General features: G+C 43.1%; 1 protein-coding gene across 1 annotated transcript in view; it reads right to left on the reverse strand.

Annotated features, from left to right (window-relative positions):
- xylt1 (xylosyltransferase I) overlaps positions 1 to 2045 on the reverse strand; it is a 97217-nt gene extending 95172 nt beyond the window's left edge. The window contains exon 1 of the mRNA XM_061680306.1: positions 1720 to 2045. Within this exon, the coding sequence (XP_061536290.1) occupies positions 1720 to 2013 (294 nt within the window). The 5' untranslated portion in view covers positions 2014 to 2045. The remainder of the gene's footprint in view (positions 1 to 1719) is intronic.
- Between the last annotated feature and the right edge of the window lie 11597 nt (positions 2046 to 13642).

Here is a 13642-nt window from a genome sequence, read left to right on the forward strand (position 1 = left end):
CTGAGACAAAATGTCAGTTTTCACAGATAATATCGCAACATAATATTATTGCAAGACCATACATGCAATTTGAAATGTTGGCAAAAGTGACAAACAAATCCTGGATCCATACCTTGATCTGGATCCATAGCAAAAGCAAATCAATTCTTCCAAGGCCCCTGCCCCTCCATAGGTTTTTCTCTGTAATCCTGCTCACAACTTAACAAAACATACTGCAATGAAGGCAAAACCTCCTTGATAGCGGTAATGAAATTACAATACTGTTCAAAGTTAAAACAAGGCTTAAAATCACTCAGAGCATCTCACTGTTATTACTGATAAGCAACACGTCCTTGGCATGACTTTGTATTGTTAAAGTGGTGGCAAGTGGGACAAACAGTCCAACCAGAAGAAGCGACTGTCTCACTGTAAAGTCTGCGGAGGAGACAGACGATACCACGCATAGCTCAGAGGAACTGACTGTGTGCGGAGGCCACAGTTTTTCATACGACATCACAGTTGTCTACAGGTCTGACGGGCAGGCTTCCACTAAACGGCTGGCAGTTTTATGAAGGGAAAATGCTGCGTGAACGCCAGACACAACTGCGTCCAATTTCTTTAGGGCAGCCTGGCGTCTTGTGAGACCACGTGAAAGAGAAGTTCAATTTTCGAGAATTTAATGCCAGCCGTCAGGCTGTAAAAATGAATAACATGCTGAGCGGAGGTCCTGCTTAAACACAAAGCTGCTCACTGTGCAGCCCCCAGGGCACAAGACCCAGTCAGCTGAGTGCACAAATAAATATTAGCATTATTTATTCATTTTTAGTTGCTAAGGCATTGAAACGGATCTTCTTATAATGAATTTCCACAATCGTTCTGTACACATTTAGGTTTAGAATGGTTCCACAACCATGTTGGCATTTGTGGTTCAAATTTTCAAAACAGTCTGGCCACAAAATGTGGCTCCTGCACAACCAAATGCGAGTGAACGCAAGAGACGATAGAGCAATATTCTGCCTGAAGAGATAATAACGCCAAGTTTTAGGGTCAAAGTTAACAATATGATTATGATTATTGTGGTTTCAGTTTCCAGGGGTGTAGAACTGCACTTCATCATGGATTTTCTTTACATGAGAGACAAATAGATGCCCTCTGCCAGCATGAAGTGCACTTCTACACCATTGCAAACTACCGCCACAATGATAAATCAAATGATAGCTCCATATCTCTCTGACCGTGTCAACCAAAAGTGATCATTGCTATTTTGCGAATGCAGTATTGTGTTTCATTGCACGAGGTTGTAACAGCATGTGTCCCCTATGAGTGCGTCGATTAATTTGCACGAAGTCATTCTCAAAGCGACTGCAAAGATGAACAAACAGGGAAACATTCCAAGACATCAACAGACGCTTTCGACCAAGTGACTGTGTTTTCTGTCATCTTCTCAGCTAACGGATTTGTGATGCCGTGCCGTCATTGGGCAACACCACCGAGTGCCAATTTCATCCACAGCTTTGTCAATTGCATTTCCACGGAGTGTTATGATGTGATGCGTCTCCTGTCCTCGTGTGCGACTGCAGGCGCGGTGTCATTCGCCTACGTTCGAGACAACAAATAATAAACATGCAGTTTGAGGCCCGGCGGTGCGCTCCGTTTCTGCACTTGAGGGCAAGGCTACGGAGCCAGCTGCACCACGGCCACACGGGTTCGTCCAACGCAGGGATACAACGTGTGTCTTACCGGCTGCTGTATGTGACGAGATGTTCCTCTTCCCGGCGGCGGGAGATGCTGCCGCCGCTGCCGCTGCCGCTGCACTCCATGCTGGAAATAGTCGCTGCCGGCGGCTTTGTTGCCCGCTCCACGGTCCCTCTTCTCCCGCACGTTGGAGCCTGCGTCTCCCCGGCTGTCTTCGCCGGAGTCGAGGCTGCTGAAGTTCCACACGATCAGCGTCTGCACCAGCAGCACCGTGAGGGCTACGACGAGGGCGGACCGAGACCGGCGGGCCAGCCTGCGAGCACACACGCCGCCGACCATCTTCGCAGCGGGCAGCACAGAGCCGGAGGAGCGGCGGTGTGCGCGCGTGTGCGTGTGTGCGCGCGCTGTGCAGCGAGGTTGGAGACTGGAAATAGGAGGGAGGGAGGGAGGGAGCAGGCGGAGGGTGGGCGGGAGGACGAGCCACGCCACCGTGCAGCCTGGAGGAAGGACGGGGCCACCGTGTGGTGGAAGTCGGTGTGGAGAAATGCTCCTCGTCATATGCGGGCTCTGACAAACTGACATCTACTCTACCTGTCACAGGTGGAGAAAGTTCGAGAAATAAGTCAATAAATAACCGACTGCTTCGCGCATCTGCATCACAGTTCTGAGGACCGCAGTTCAAATCCGGCCTCGCCTGTGTGGAGTTTGCATGTTCTCCCCGTGCCTGCGAGGGTTTTTCCTCCCACATCCCAAAATCATGCGTGGTAGGTTGATTGAAGACTCTAAATTGCCCGTAGGCGCGAATGGTTGTTTGTTTCAATGTGCCCTGCGGTTGGCTGGCGACCAGTCCAGGGTGTACTCCGCCTCTCGCCCGAAGATTGCTGGCATTGGCTCCAGCACGCCCGCCACCCTCGTCAGAAAGGTTCTATTTAAGTAGTTTCTTCATTGAACAGGTGTGGAGCTCATCAGGCTTGGGTGTGGTCAGTGAAAATCAAATCAGCACCCCCCCCCCCCCCAAACAATTTTTGAATTAGTGATTAGCCGCAGTTAATTGATGATTTAACAAAGGGGGACATTACTTTTTCACACAGGGCGAGGTAGCATTGAATTGAAACCCCTTATACATAAAATCACCATTTAAAAGCTGCATTTTAGGTTGACTTGGGCTATCTTTGTCTCATATTTCTATGTGTTTGATGATCTTAAACATTAAAGTGGGGAAACTATGCAAAAGACAATAAGAATTTGAGAACCGGATAAATACTTTTTCACGGCACCCTTTTTTTTTTTTACATTGTGTCATCATCCGCAGACGGGAAAAGTAACTATCCTATTTTGACAAAGTAAGCAGTGGAAAAGAGGCATTTGTCTTCAAATGTAGAGAATATAGAAGTTACAAGTCATCATAATGATGGTTTTACTTCCTTGCACCCTTTTAAGACTTGACAATTTAAATGGGAAACAAAAACAGAATTGTACCAAAAGGCTTTCTTCTGCTTGGTGGATACAAGACTCTTATGTTCTGCCCCACAACACATCTTGGGTGCGCTGGCTGTTTGAAAATATTCTGTATACATTCTAAGTTGGATCCCAGCAGCAGCACGGCCTCGCATTCGTTCAACAAAATTTTCAAGTGGTCAATGACCTTACAGAGATATGGGCCCTGGCCTTCTTCAGTGTGTCTTATCATTTGTTTTTCACATGTGCAGATGCGTAGGTGTGGTTGCGTACACATATATAGCTGTGAGAACCCAATATGCTATCACTATTCAAGTGAGACACGTCAACATTTATGTTCTCGTCATCTCACATCCTATTCTGCTTTTTGTAAACACATGCCATCTTTGCACAAATACGTTTCACAATGCGTTTAAAAATCTATGAGCAATGCTCTCTCTCGCTCTCTCTTTCTTTCTCTCTCCTAAGGTTCTTCTGTGGTTGCGAATGGACACATTTAAGGAAAGCTGCTCCGAGTGGGGAGTTTTCATGTTTTAATCTAAGCTCGGGATCATGTCAGCAGACTATGTGTTGGTAAACAGAAGGGGAGAAGAGGAGATTCAAATACTGTATCGTGATTACTCCAGTAGCTAACGTCTATTTCTCAAACAGAAGAGAGTTGGAGTTAGATGAAGGTAATCTTTTCCAAGCACATGGCCTTGGGATATGAATTTAAGGGCAGACATTCAGGACACCAGAAAGGTTTTTTGATGGTGCAGTAATTTTTTCACTTTGCCTCAACGTAATCGGGGTGGTGAATTACAGAGTAAGCACAAGCATGCTTCTGTCAACCCAGTAACTAGTTTGAATGTTGACGAAAGGTAAAAAGAAAATAACTGAGGGTGGAAACCAAGGAAATTGACAGATGCAGAGTTTAATGACAGACTATGTTTCAGATATAGTATGTCAAGAATTTGTTTGTGAGTCAGTTATATACTGCAAAGGCATTAGAAAGAAGTGATCATTTTAATTACGCTGCTCTGGTGTTTATCCTTTGGAAGTGCCTTGACTGCCTCACACACGCCAACATATCTTCAGTAGCCAAAAACAACAGGCAACACAGTGATTCTCCTTGACATGCCTGCCTTGTGTTACTAAATTGACAAGGCAGACATTCCTGACATTTTCAGAATATATTGGAGCTTTAAAAGAAAGTGTGAATTGTGTCATGGTGTGCAAGATGCACAGAGAGCCAGGAACAACTGAGACTGAGCAACTGTACAAAAGTCATGCACTATAATAGTGGGAAATGGGCAGTGCTTGCTTGTTGGAGAATTACAGTAGGGTAGATAACATACTCTAAACCCAACACCTCCGCTAGAATAGACATAACTGATTAGTCAATTCATTGATTGGTTAGAATTATTTCGATTTTGTGGAGTTGATTGTGGGTTCATTTTGTTATCGAGGTAAAATGTGCACCACCTTCCACCAGCAGAGGCGCTGTTGATTATTTCTAAACTAATTTGTGGTCTGAAGAAGAACAACATCCAAGTCAGGTAAGGCCGACGGTATAGTATGTTCATCTTCGTCCTTAGTGTGTGGAGGAAAACAAGTCAAGTAATGAATCTAACACTCCCCAAGTGTCACTTTTTGTCACGTTTTCTTAATCAAACATACTGTCGAGTCACAGTCATGTTTGTAATAAACATTCTCTCCACACTTCTGTTGACACATTTTTAGTATTTGACTTGCAGCAAAAATGATTAACTTGGTGCTATATCTACAGGCAAACAGAGACAACACTCCAGAGATAAGGCTGTATGTTTGACACTCCAAAGATATTTGCCAATCTTTTAAATGTCAAGCCTTTCTTCATCAAGGTGAGTAAGGCAGATGGGGAGGGCGGCTGCCAAGGATAAAAATGCAAAGCTGGTAATTACAACAAACGTGAGAGCGATAACACAGGATGGGAGGCAGCGAGGGAGACGATACAAATCATAAAATGAGAGCAAAATGAAAGAAAAGTGAGATGAAGAACAGCTCAAATAAAAATAGATACAGTCAGAACGTAAGCTTATGAGAAGCTTAGAATGGAACACTATCAGTGTATGTAAAAGCACATTAGTGGCTTTGCTAAAATAGGGGAGCAAAAGATGGCAGAAAGACGAATCCATCCATCCGTCGTTCCAGGGACAGAGTGCTGAATGCTGATAATTAGTAGGGCTGACTATGTCACTCACTCAAAGACACAGAGACCGACTGGTGTAGTGTAACTTGCTGGGATTCCATCAAGCATGTTACGCAGACTCATAAACGACCTGTACATTTTGTGTGCAGAGAAACGATCAATAACATCCATCCATTTTCGGAGCCGCTTCTCCTCACTAGGGTCGCGGGCGGGCTGGAGCCTATCCCAGCTGCCATCGGGCAGGAGGCGGGGTACACCCTGAACTGGTTGCCAGCCAATCGCAGGGCACATAAGAACAAACAACCATTCGCACTCACAGTCATGCCTATGGGTAATTTAGAGTCTCCAATTAATGCATGTTTTTGGGATGTGGGAGGAAACCGGAGTGCCCGGAGAAAACCCACCCAGGCACGAGGAGAACATGCAAACTCCACACAGGCGGGGCTGGGGATTGAACCCGGGTCCTCAGAACTGTGAGGCTGACGCTCTAACCAGTCGGCCACCGTGCCGCCACCATCAATAACATAGAGGTGGAAAGAGGCACACAACGGGTCAGCTGGTGGAGTGTGCCCGGGACAGGAGGGAGTAGACCTCTGTTAGGAGCAGCAGACTGCTGAAGCCTGACGCATCCTCCTGGAAGACACGAATGCATGAAGTGTCTCATGTAGTCAGGCAGCGTGCCGACTGAAGTGGAGGAGCACACCGAGAGACGCAGCAGCAGACAGGTGGTCTTTGACAGCGACACCTCACCAGAGCAGATCTAGGAAGCCTTTTTTTTTTTTTTTAACATAATGGTAACCAGAGTTGGGTAGCAACGAGCACAGTCTCCGCTGCAGCTCAGCCCCACACAGAAGTCAAGTTTTCAATGTGACTCATTTCCGTGAAACATGGTAGAAATCTATAATAATTATTTTTTTTTTCTATCAACGTTAAAGCGTTTAAAGCGTTGTCCTATACACTTATGAATGGTAGATGGACTGCACTTGTATAGTGCTTTATCTACACCATCACAGAGCTTTACGAAGCTTCACATTCACCCATCAATGGGCGGCTGCTGCCATGCAAAGTGCTGCCAGGCCCACTGGGAGCAAATTAGGGTTCAGTGTCTTGCCCAGGCGGCACGGTGAACGACTGGTTAGAGAGCCTGCCTCACAGTTCAGAGGACTGGGGTTCAAAACCCGGGCCCGCCTGTGTGGCGTTTGCATGTTCTCCCCGTGCCTGCGTGGGTTTTCTTCATTTTGTCATTGATATGGGTCAATATCAACTGTCTATAGGGGTACCTTTAGCCCCTTCAATTAATTAAAAGCTTGGGGCAATTGCCCGGGTTGCCTGCCCTGTTGTGGTGTCTGTGGATAGATGGAGTTTGCCCTTAACATAAAACCCCTAACTCATGTGATTGAATTATAGCATTTTTCTGGCAAAATATATAGTCAGTACAGCCTTTTTGCCATGTTTGAGTGTGTTCATGCTCAAAGTTTTTTTTGGGAATATGCAACTGCAGGGTGTTGTAGTGACACTCATGTTGCTGGAAAATTGTATGGTTCGTGACAACAAGTAGTTGCTTTTTCAGTCGGATTTGTCAAGTGTGCTTGCTTAATAGAACAAGCCAAACAACTGAAAGTGGGTCTTTCTTCACGTACCCTCTGGCAAAGGCAACTCTAAATTTGGGAATCATGGGGCAAAGGCACAAACAAGTCCCAATCCGCCTTTTGTTTGTTGTAATGTTGTTTTGACCATTTGTGTGACTTTCAGACATGACACAATCTACTACTACGCCTTATGAAGGAGGCGTTTCCCGCTGTGGTTGGAGCGCACATTGTAATGATACTGATTTGTGGAAAGCAGATGTTTTTTTGTAGCTGAATATTTTATAACCATTGCAATGCAATTTCTGTCTTTTTGGAGTGTATCACTGTGGATTGCAATTCACAGATTGTCAGTGCCCAAAAATGACTTTGCCCTCTTTTTTTTAACTTTTTAACATTAAACTATATGTGTTTTCCTATATGTGCTGACAGTCTGTAGCTAAAATACAAAATAAAATATATTTTAAAACAACAAGTTTTTAAAGAATATCTTGAATCTTGGATAGTGAATTTAATGTTTTGAATGGCCACCGCTGTGTTGAGTGTTTAGCACATCTGCCTCACAGTTCTCAGGTTCGGGGCTCGATGTGTGGTTCATGTGTTGAGTGTGTGGTGTCATGTTCTCCTTGAGTTTGCATGAGTTTTCTCTGGGTAATGTGGCTTCCCCCCACATTCCCCAAATTTGCATAGAATCCAAATGTTGGACTATGCATGCAGCACTTCCGCGTTTGGGGTAAGGAAAATGCTAACTTCCGGTTGCCAGGCAAACGCATCGTGTTAACAATGACAACATCAGTGTCTTCAAAGTATACTCGCCGTCTGCTGGAATTACGTAAACTTACCATGATTTATGTATTACCTTTATAAGTGCAACAGTTATCCAAGTATCAACGAAGCGATCAAAGGATCCTTATCTGATTTAATGAGCCAGCCGCAGTTTCACAGCACATGTAGGTCCGTGTGTACTTTGACTTGCAAGGCTTAAACTTTGAAACACTCAACTTTCTTTATAGAGCACTATAGCAAATCGACCACACCTGTAACAAAGTGCTGTACATAAAGATTGTACATAAATACAATATAATAGAGGACATTTATTGTTATTGTATGGTGCAGATACAATTAAATTGGGGTTACGAATAAGGTTGGGAAATTAAATTTTCTTAGGCGAACTAGTTCAAAGTTCAGGTCACCATTCCAAAAATGTTCCTTAATTAAAAAGTTCCCCATTCCAGGTTCATAGTTCTTTTTTGTTTTTTTCACAATATGTTGCTATTCCCCTTAAAATACCAGCATCTCATTTCCCCATTGTTGCCACCCATTCAGTGCACACTAGTAGCCAGCTGCAGCGTTCACTTTACACTCTCAAAAACACGTTGCTTGAATGGTCTTTTTTTAAATGAGGAATTGAAACAAAAACAGGACTTTTGTCCTTAGTGTGCAAACTAAAACATGCAACACAGTATGACAGGAATGATGTGGTGAAAGGACAATGATAACTTTCCATTCCTCGCAGCTCTGGCTGACTATATTAACAAGATATTTTATTTGATCTATTCTTATATTACAAAACAAAGTAAATTCTAGATCATGACAGTGTGTTCATACAGCGTTTTAACTAAAGCATTCTGATATTCCATTTACGTACGCACCTCGCAGTCTCACGCAGCTGCGACGTACCTGCCATGAATGGCAGCCGTGGCCGCACTGAATCGGTTGCCAAATACCGTACAGTGTTTATCCGCCGATATATGAAAGCTCAATATAATATATGTTCAATATCTCTGCATCGTCTTCCTGTCTCTGCTGCGTCTAAAATAGCCCGCTGATGAAGATCGCCAGCAGGTGCGACATGCTGCCCGTCGACACACTCCAAGGAATTGCAATACAATCGAGCAAGCAAAACAGGATATAACAAGTCCAGGGTGTACCCTGCCTCTCGTTCGAAGGTTAGCTAAGATAGGCTCCAGTTACATGAGACCCTAATGAAGACAAGTAGCATAGTGAATGGATGGATGGATGATATCGGGAAATAAAAATGGTTGGAAGAGGAGTGGCTTCAAACAAGTTCAGGGGGCCTAATACTGTAAATGGCAGGTAGACCAAGCATTGATTTTTGAAGGAAAATTTCTGTATGGTAATCCACCAAGTTAGGTTAATTATTCAGGTCTTTGGTGATTTTCATCATATTATATCTTGGCATTTTATCAAAGATGTAAAAATGTAACAATTAGCACAATGGTGCAAACTGTTGTGTGCAATGCGATGGATGCCTGTTACTTGAATCTGAGTCAGTACTTGTCTGGAAAATCTAAATTACAGGTTGGCAGATCAAGTGATGCCTTGATTTAAGGTGTCTTAAAAAGGTTTAATTTGTTCCCCATAGGTCATCTTTATTCACTATTTTACTTTGAAGCCCTTTTCTGTCTTTGCCCTTCCAAAGGTTCAACCACCCCTCTTCTCCAAATGATACCACTCAACCTGATTTAAACCCACATTTTTTTCTAGTCCCGCTGCAAGACGTAGGAGCTTTAATTTTTCCTTCTTGTCCTCCATTTGAATATTCTTTTGTTTTTCTCTGCTGCTCTACACACTCCTCTTTGACCAAGATGGGTAAAAAATAGTAACACAACTGATTATTTGAGAGAAGAAAAAAAGGGGGGGGAAAAGGAAGGCAGCATAGAGAGTTAAAGAGGGAGTCAATGAGAGAGAGACTAGGAAATATGTATGAGATGCAAAAGCCCAGAGAGCAGCTCAACTATGAGCTGCGTAGGTGAGACATAGAGTATTATATGCCCCTGCTGATTTGTCTGATTAGTAGTGACCTTTGCTAACGAGACATGCAAATAATTATGTTTATCTCACTTGGATTGCACCGACAGTAAGCTACTCCCTATAAATAGAAAAGCTTTGAATATTACATGTTAATAAACAGAGAACTGTTGTGTGTGATAAAACCCATCACATTCATTTATGGGTGATTATATGAAATGAATATACACAGCGACATATATTCATTAACAAAGGTCAAATTATTTGGTAAGTTGCCTATTTTTATGGATATATTCATCCTTAAAATGATTATTGTACTTAATCACATGAACAGGATGTGAGACGCATCTTCAAACTACAAAAGATCAACAAAGCGGCAGGCCCATACCTTGTGACCAGCTCACTCCAGTCTTCACACAGATCTTCAATAGTTCTCTGGAACTGTGTGAAGTACAATCCTGTTACAAATGCTCCATCATGATCCCAGTCCCCAAGAAGCCTAACATATGTGGTCATGAAGTCCTTTGAACGCCTCGTGCTGGACCACCTCAAGAGCGTCACAGGACCCCCTGCTTGACCCCCTGCAGTTTGCCTACTGAAACAGGTCTATGGATGATGCAGTCAACATGGGACTGCACCTAGAACACCTCGACGGCACGGGGACCTACAAAAGGATCCTGTTCATGGACTTCAGCTCTGTGTTCAACACCATCATCTCGAACTCCTCTCCTCCAAGGTTTCTTCAACTTAACATTTTGCCTGCCATCTGCCAGTGGATTCGCAGCTTCCTGATGGGCAGGACACAGCAGATGAGGCTGGGGGACACCACCTCATCTAAATGCACCATCAGCACTGGGGCACCCCAAAGATGCTCTCGACGCTGCTCTTCTCTCGCTACACGAACGACTGCACCTCAACTCACCAGGCTGTCAAACACCTGAAGTTTGCAGACGACACCACAGTCATCAGCCTCAAAGACAGTGACGAGCCTTCATATCCACAGGAAGTGGAATGCCTGGAGCTTTGATGCGGCCGACACAACCTGAAGCTGTACTTCCTGCGGCTTCTGAGGAAGCACGGCCTGCCACAGGAACTGTTGAGGCAGTTCTACACAGCAGTCATCGAATCAGTCCTTTGTTCATCCATCACATTCTCATTTGGTGCAAAGGACAAACTCCGACTGCAACGGACAATCAGGACTGCTGGAAAAATTGTCGGTAACCCCTGACCCACCCTTGAGGGTTTGCATGCTGCCAGAAGTAAGACTAGAGCATGCAAAATCCTCTTGCACCCTCCACATCCTGGTCACCATCTCTTCCAGCTCCTTACCTTAGGTAGACACTATCAACCAATACAAACTAAAACAAGCAGACATTCCAACAGCTTCTTCCCTCTTGCCATTACCTTCTTAAACAATTAACTTTGTTGGATAATTTACAATTCCATCGTAACATGCTGACAATTTTGTCTTGAGATTATTTTCACATCTCTGTCGGGCCACTTCTACATTATTCGTGCACTCACTGTAGTAGTCTCGTCACTCTGCACCATTTGCACAATTGTCACTGTTCCAGATTATCACACTTCTCATCACTTTAAAAAGATTACATTTGTTGAAGTCTCTGCAGCTATTAGACATCTGACACTGCTCTAAATTGCTAGAGGATTCTGCATCATTTGCACAATTGCCAAATTTAAAAAAATTGCATTTTCATTTTCAGCATTTACCACATTACTGGTAACCTTTCATTGGTCAGTGACTCTCTGTACTGTGTTTTATGTTTTTATGTCTCAAAATTATTATTATGTTTTTATCAAATGGGTGTCTGTTGTCATACTAGAGTAGCTCCAACTACCGGAGACAAATTCGTTATGTGTTTTTGACATACTTGGCAAATAAAGATAATTCTGATTCTGAGAGAAAGTCCTTGCTGAAGTCAGTTCCAACCAACTAATTACAGTACACGAGTTTCCAAGTTTCCACCAAGGTTGTTCCCAATCAATAACATGTATTTGCTCTCAAATGCATTGGAAATTCATATGGTTGTGCGGCTCCTCCTCTTCCTCTTGCTGGTGGTTGGTTAACTCTATCTGGCAATAATAGAACAGACCAGACTGGTTTGATTTGTTCGTTCTGATAGAAGTCAGCATGTGTTCAACAATGCAGAAGTCTGTATCTGGGGCAATGTTGCAACTGTTATACGTTGCATAATTTCAGCAAATTTGAATCTGCAAATTTGTTTGCTTTGTGCACCTGACTGGGTTGGTAATGACTTAAATCAATGAAGTGTCCCAATGCACAAACAATAGGCCGTAAAGGAAACACTATATGCATCATCTTAGTCTTGCTCAGTGGGAAAAGTGATGGATGAATGTTATTATAACTGATGCTGGAGATTTCTGGCTAAAATCAGAATAGACAGGACAAATATCCACTGGATGTGCTAATGTTGGTTTTCTCCAGGTACTGCGGCTTCCACCTAAAATTCCAAAAACATGCAAGTTAGTTTAAGTTAAGACTCTAAATTGCCCATAAGTGTGAATGTGAGTGTGAATGTGAGTGCGAATGGTTGTTTGTTTATATGTGCCCAGAGATTGGCTGGTTCAGGGTGTAGCCCATCTCTTGCCTGAAGTCAGCTGGGATAGGCTCCAGCATGCCCGCGACCTTAGTGAGGATAAGTGGCACAGAAAATGGATGGATGGGAATGACAGCATTTAAAGTTTGAATTTCTTTGCACCACACAAACAACTAAATGTGAATGGCTCTGTTGAATCAGGACTACATGACTTATAAATGCATACCATGAAAATACAGTTTAACCTATTTTAGAAATATGTTGTCAAATATTTGCCATGTGGTATACTAGTGTAATTTTCAACTTGAATGTTAACTGAATGTTATTGTTTTTAGCAGGTATGTGCACAGACATTTTTGGAGGCAGGTACGCAAGCCCAAAAGGGCACCCATCGCCAAAATTATCTGTGCTTTGCCACAATTCTGTCTCTGAGCTCTTCAGGCAGTTCCTTTGACCTCATGATTCTCATTTGCTCTGACATGCTCTGTGAGCTGTAAGGTCTTATATAGACAGGGGTCAGTATAATCAAACACAGCTGGACTCCAATGAAGGTGTAGAACCATTTTAAGGATGATCAGAAGAAATGGCCAGCACCAGAGTTAAAGATATGCATGTCACAGCAAAGGGTCTGAATACTTATGGTTGTGTGATACTTGAGTTTTTCTTTTTTAATAAATCAGCAAAAATTTCAACAATTACATTTTTTTTTCTGTCAATATGGGGTGCTGTGTGTACATTAATGAGGAAACAAATGAACTTAAATGATTTGAACAAATGGCTGCAATATAACAAAGAGTGAGAAATTTAAGGGCGGCGGAAAACTTTCCGTACCCACTGTATATTCAGCATTACAATGACTTTGTTTCCGTTTAAGAAATAAGAACGCTTCATAAATTCCAAGCATGGGTATTAAAATCTTGCAACCTTTGAATTGCGAGAGCAGTCCCTGTGTCATACTGTTATATCATGCTATTTAGCCAAATCCCCCTTGGTAAAATCACACAGCAGGGTTTTCTGTTTCAAACAGTGCCGTGGTCAGTTCAACTGAGCTGTACCAATAGAAAAATGGCTTTAAAATTATTATTTTTTTTTGTTTTACTCTAACCCAGGCACTTGCTCATGGGAATCTCTTGGGTCATTTTAATATTAGAAGGGTAGTCCTAAACCTGCTCCAAATGAAAAGTACCTTGACATAACTTCTGTTTGGATTTCATGCTATGGGAATAAAGTTAAATTGGATTGAAATATATGGACATTGAATAGACCCAAACTTTCTCTCTCTGTCAAACACTTGAAGAGAAGGCGCAAGACGTAAAGTTGATATTGGCACTCCTCAAGCAATGGAGAGCATATCTAATAAGTGGATTTGCTCTTTAGTCACAGAAATGCGGGTGTATGTGCTGGGA

Source organism: Phycodurus eques, chromosome 6 (assembly GCF_024500275.1).
Source record: "Phycodurus eques isolate BA_2022a chromosome 6, UOR_Pequ_1.1, whole genome shotgun sequence".
Lineage (NCBI taxonomy): Eukaryota > Metazoa > Chordata > Actinopteri > Syngnathiformes > Syngnathidae > Phycodurus > Phycodurus eques.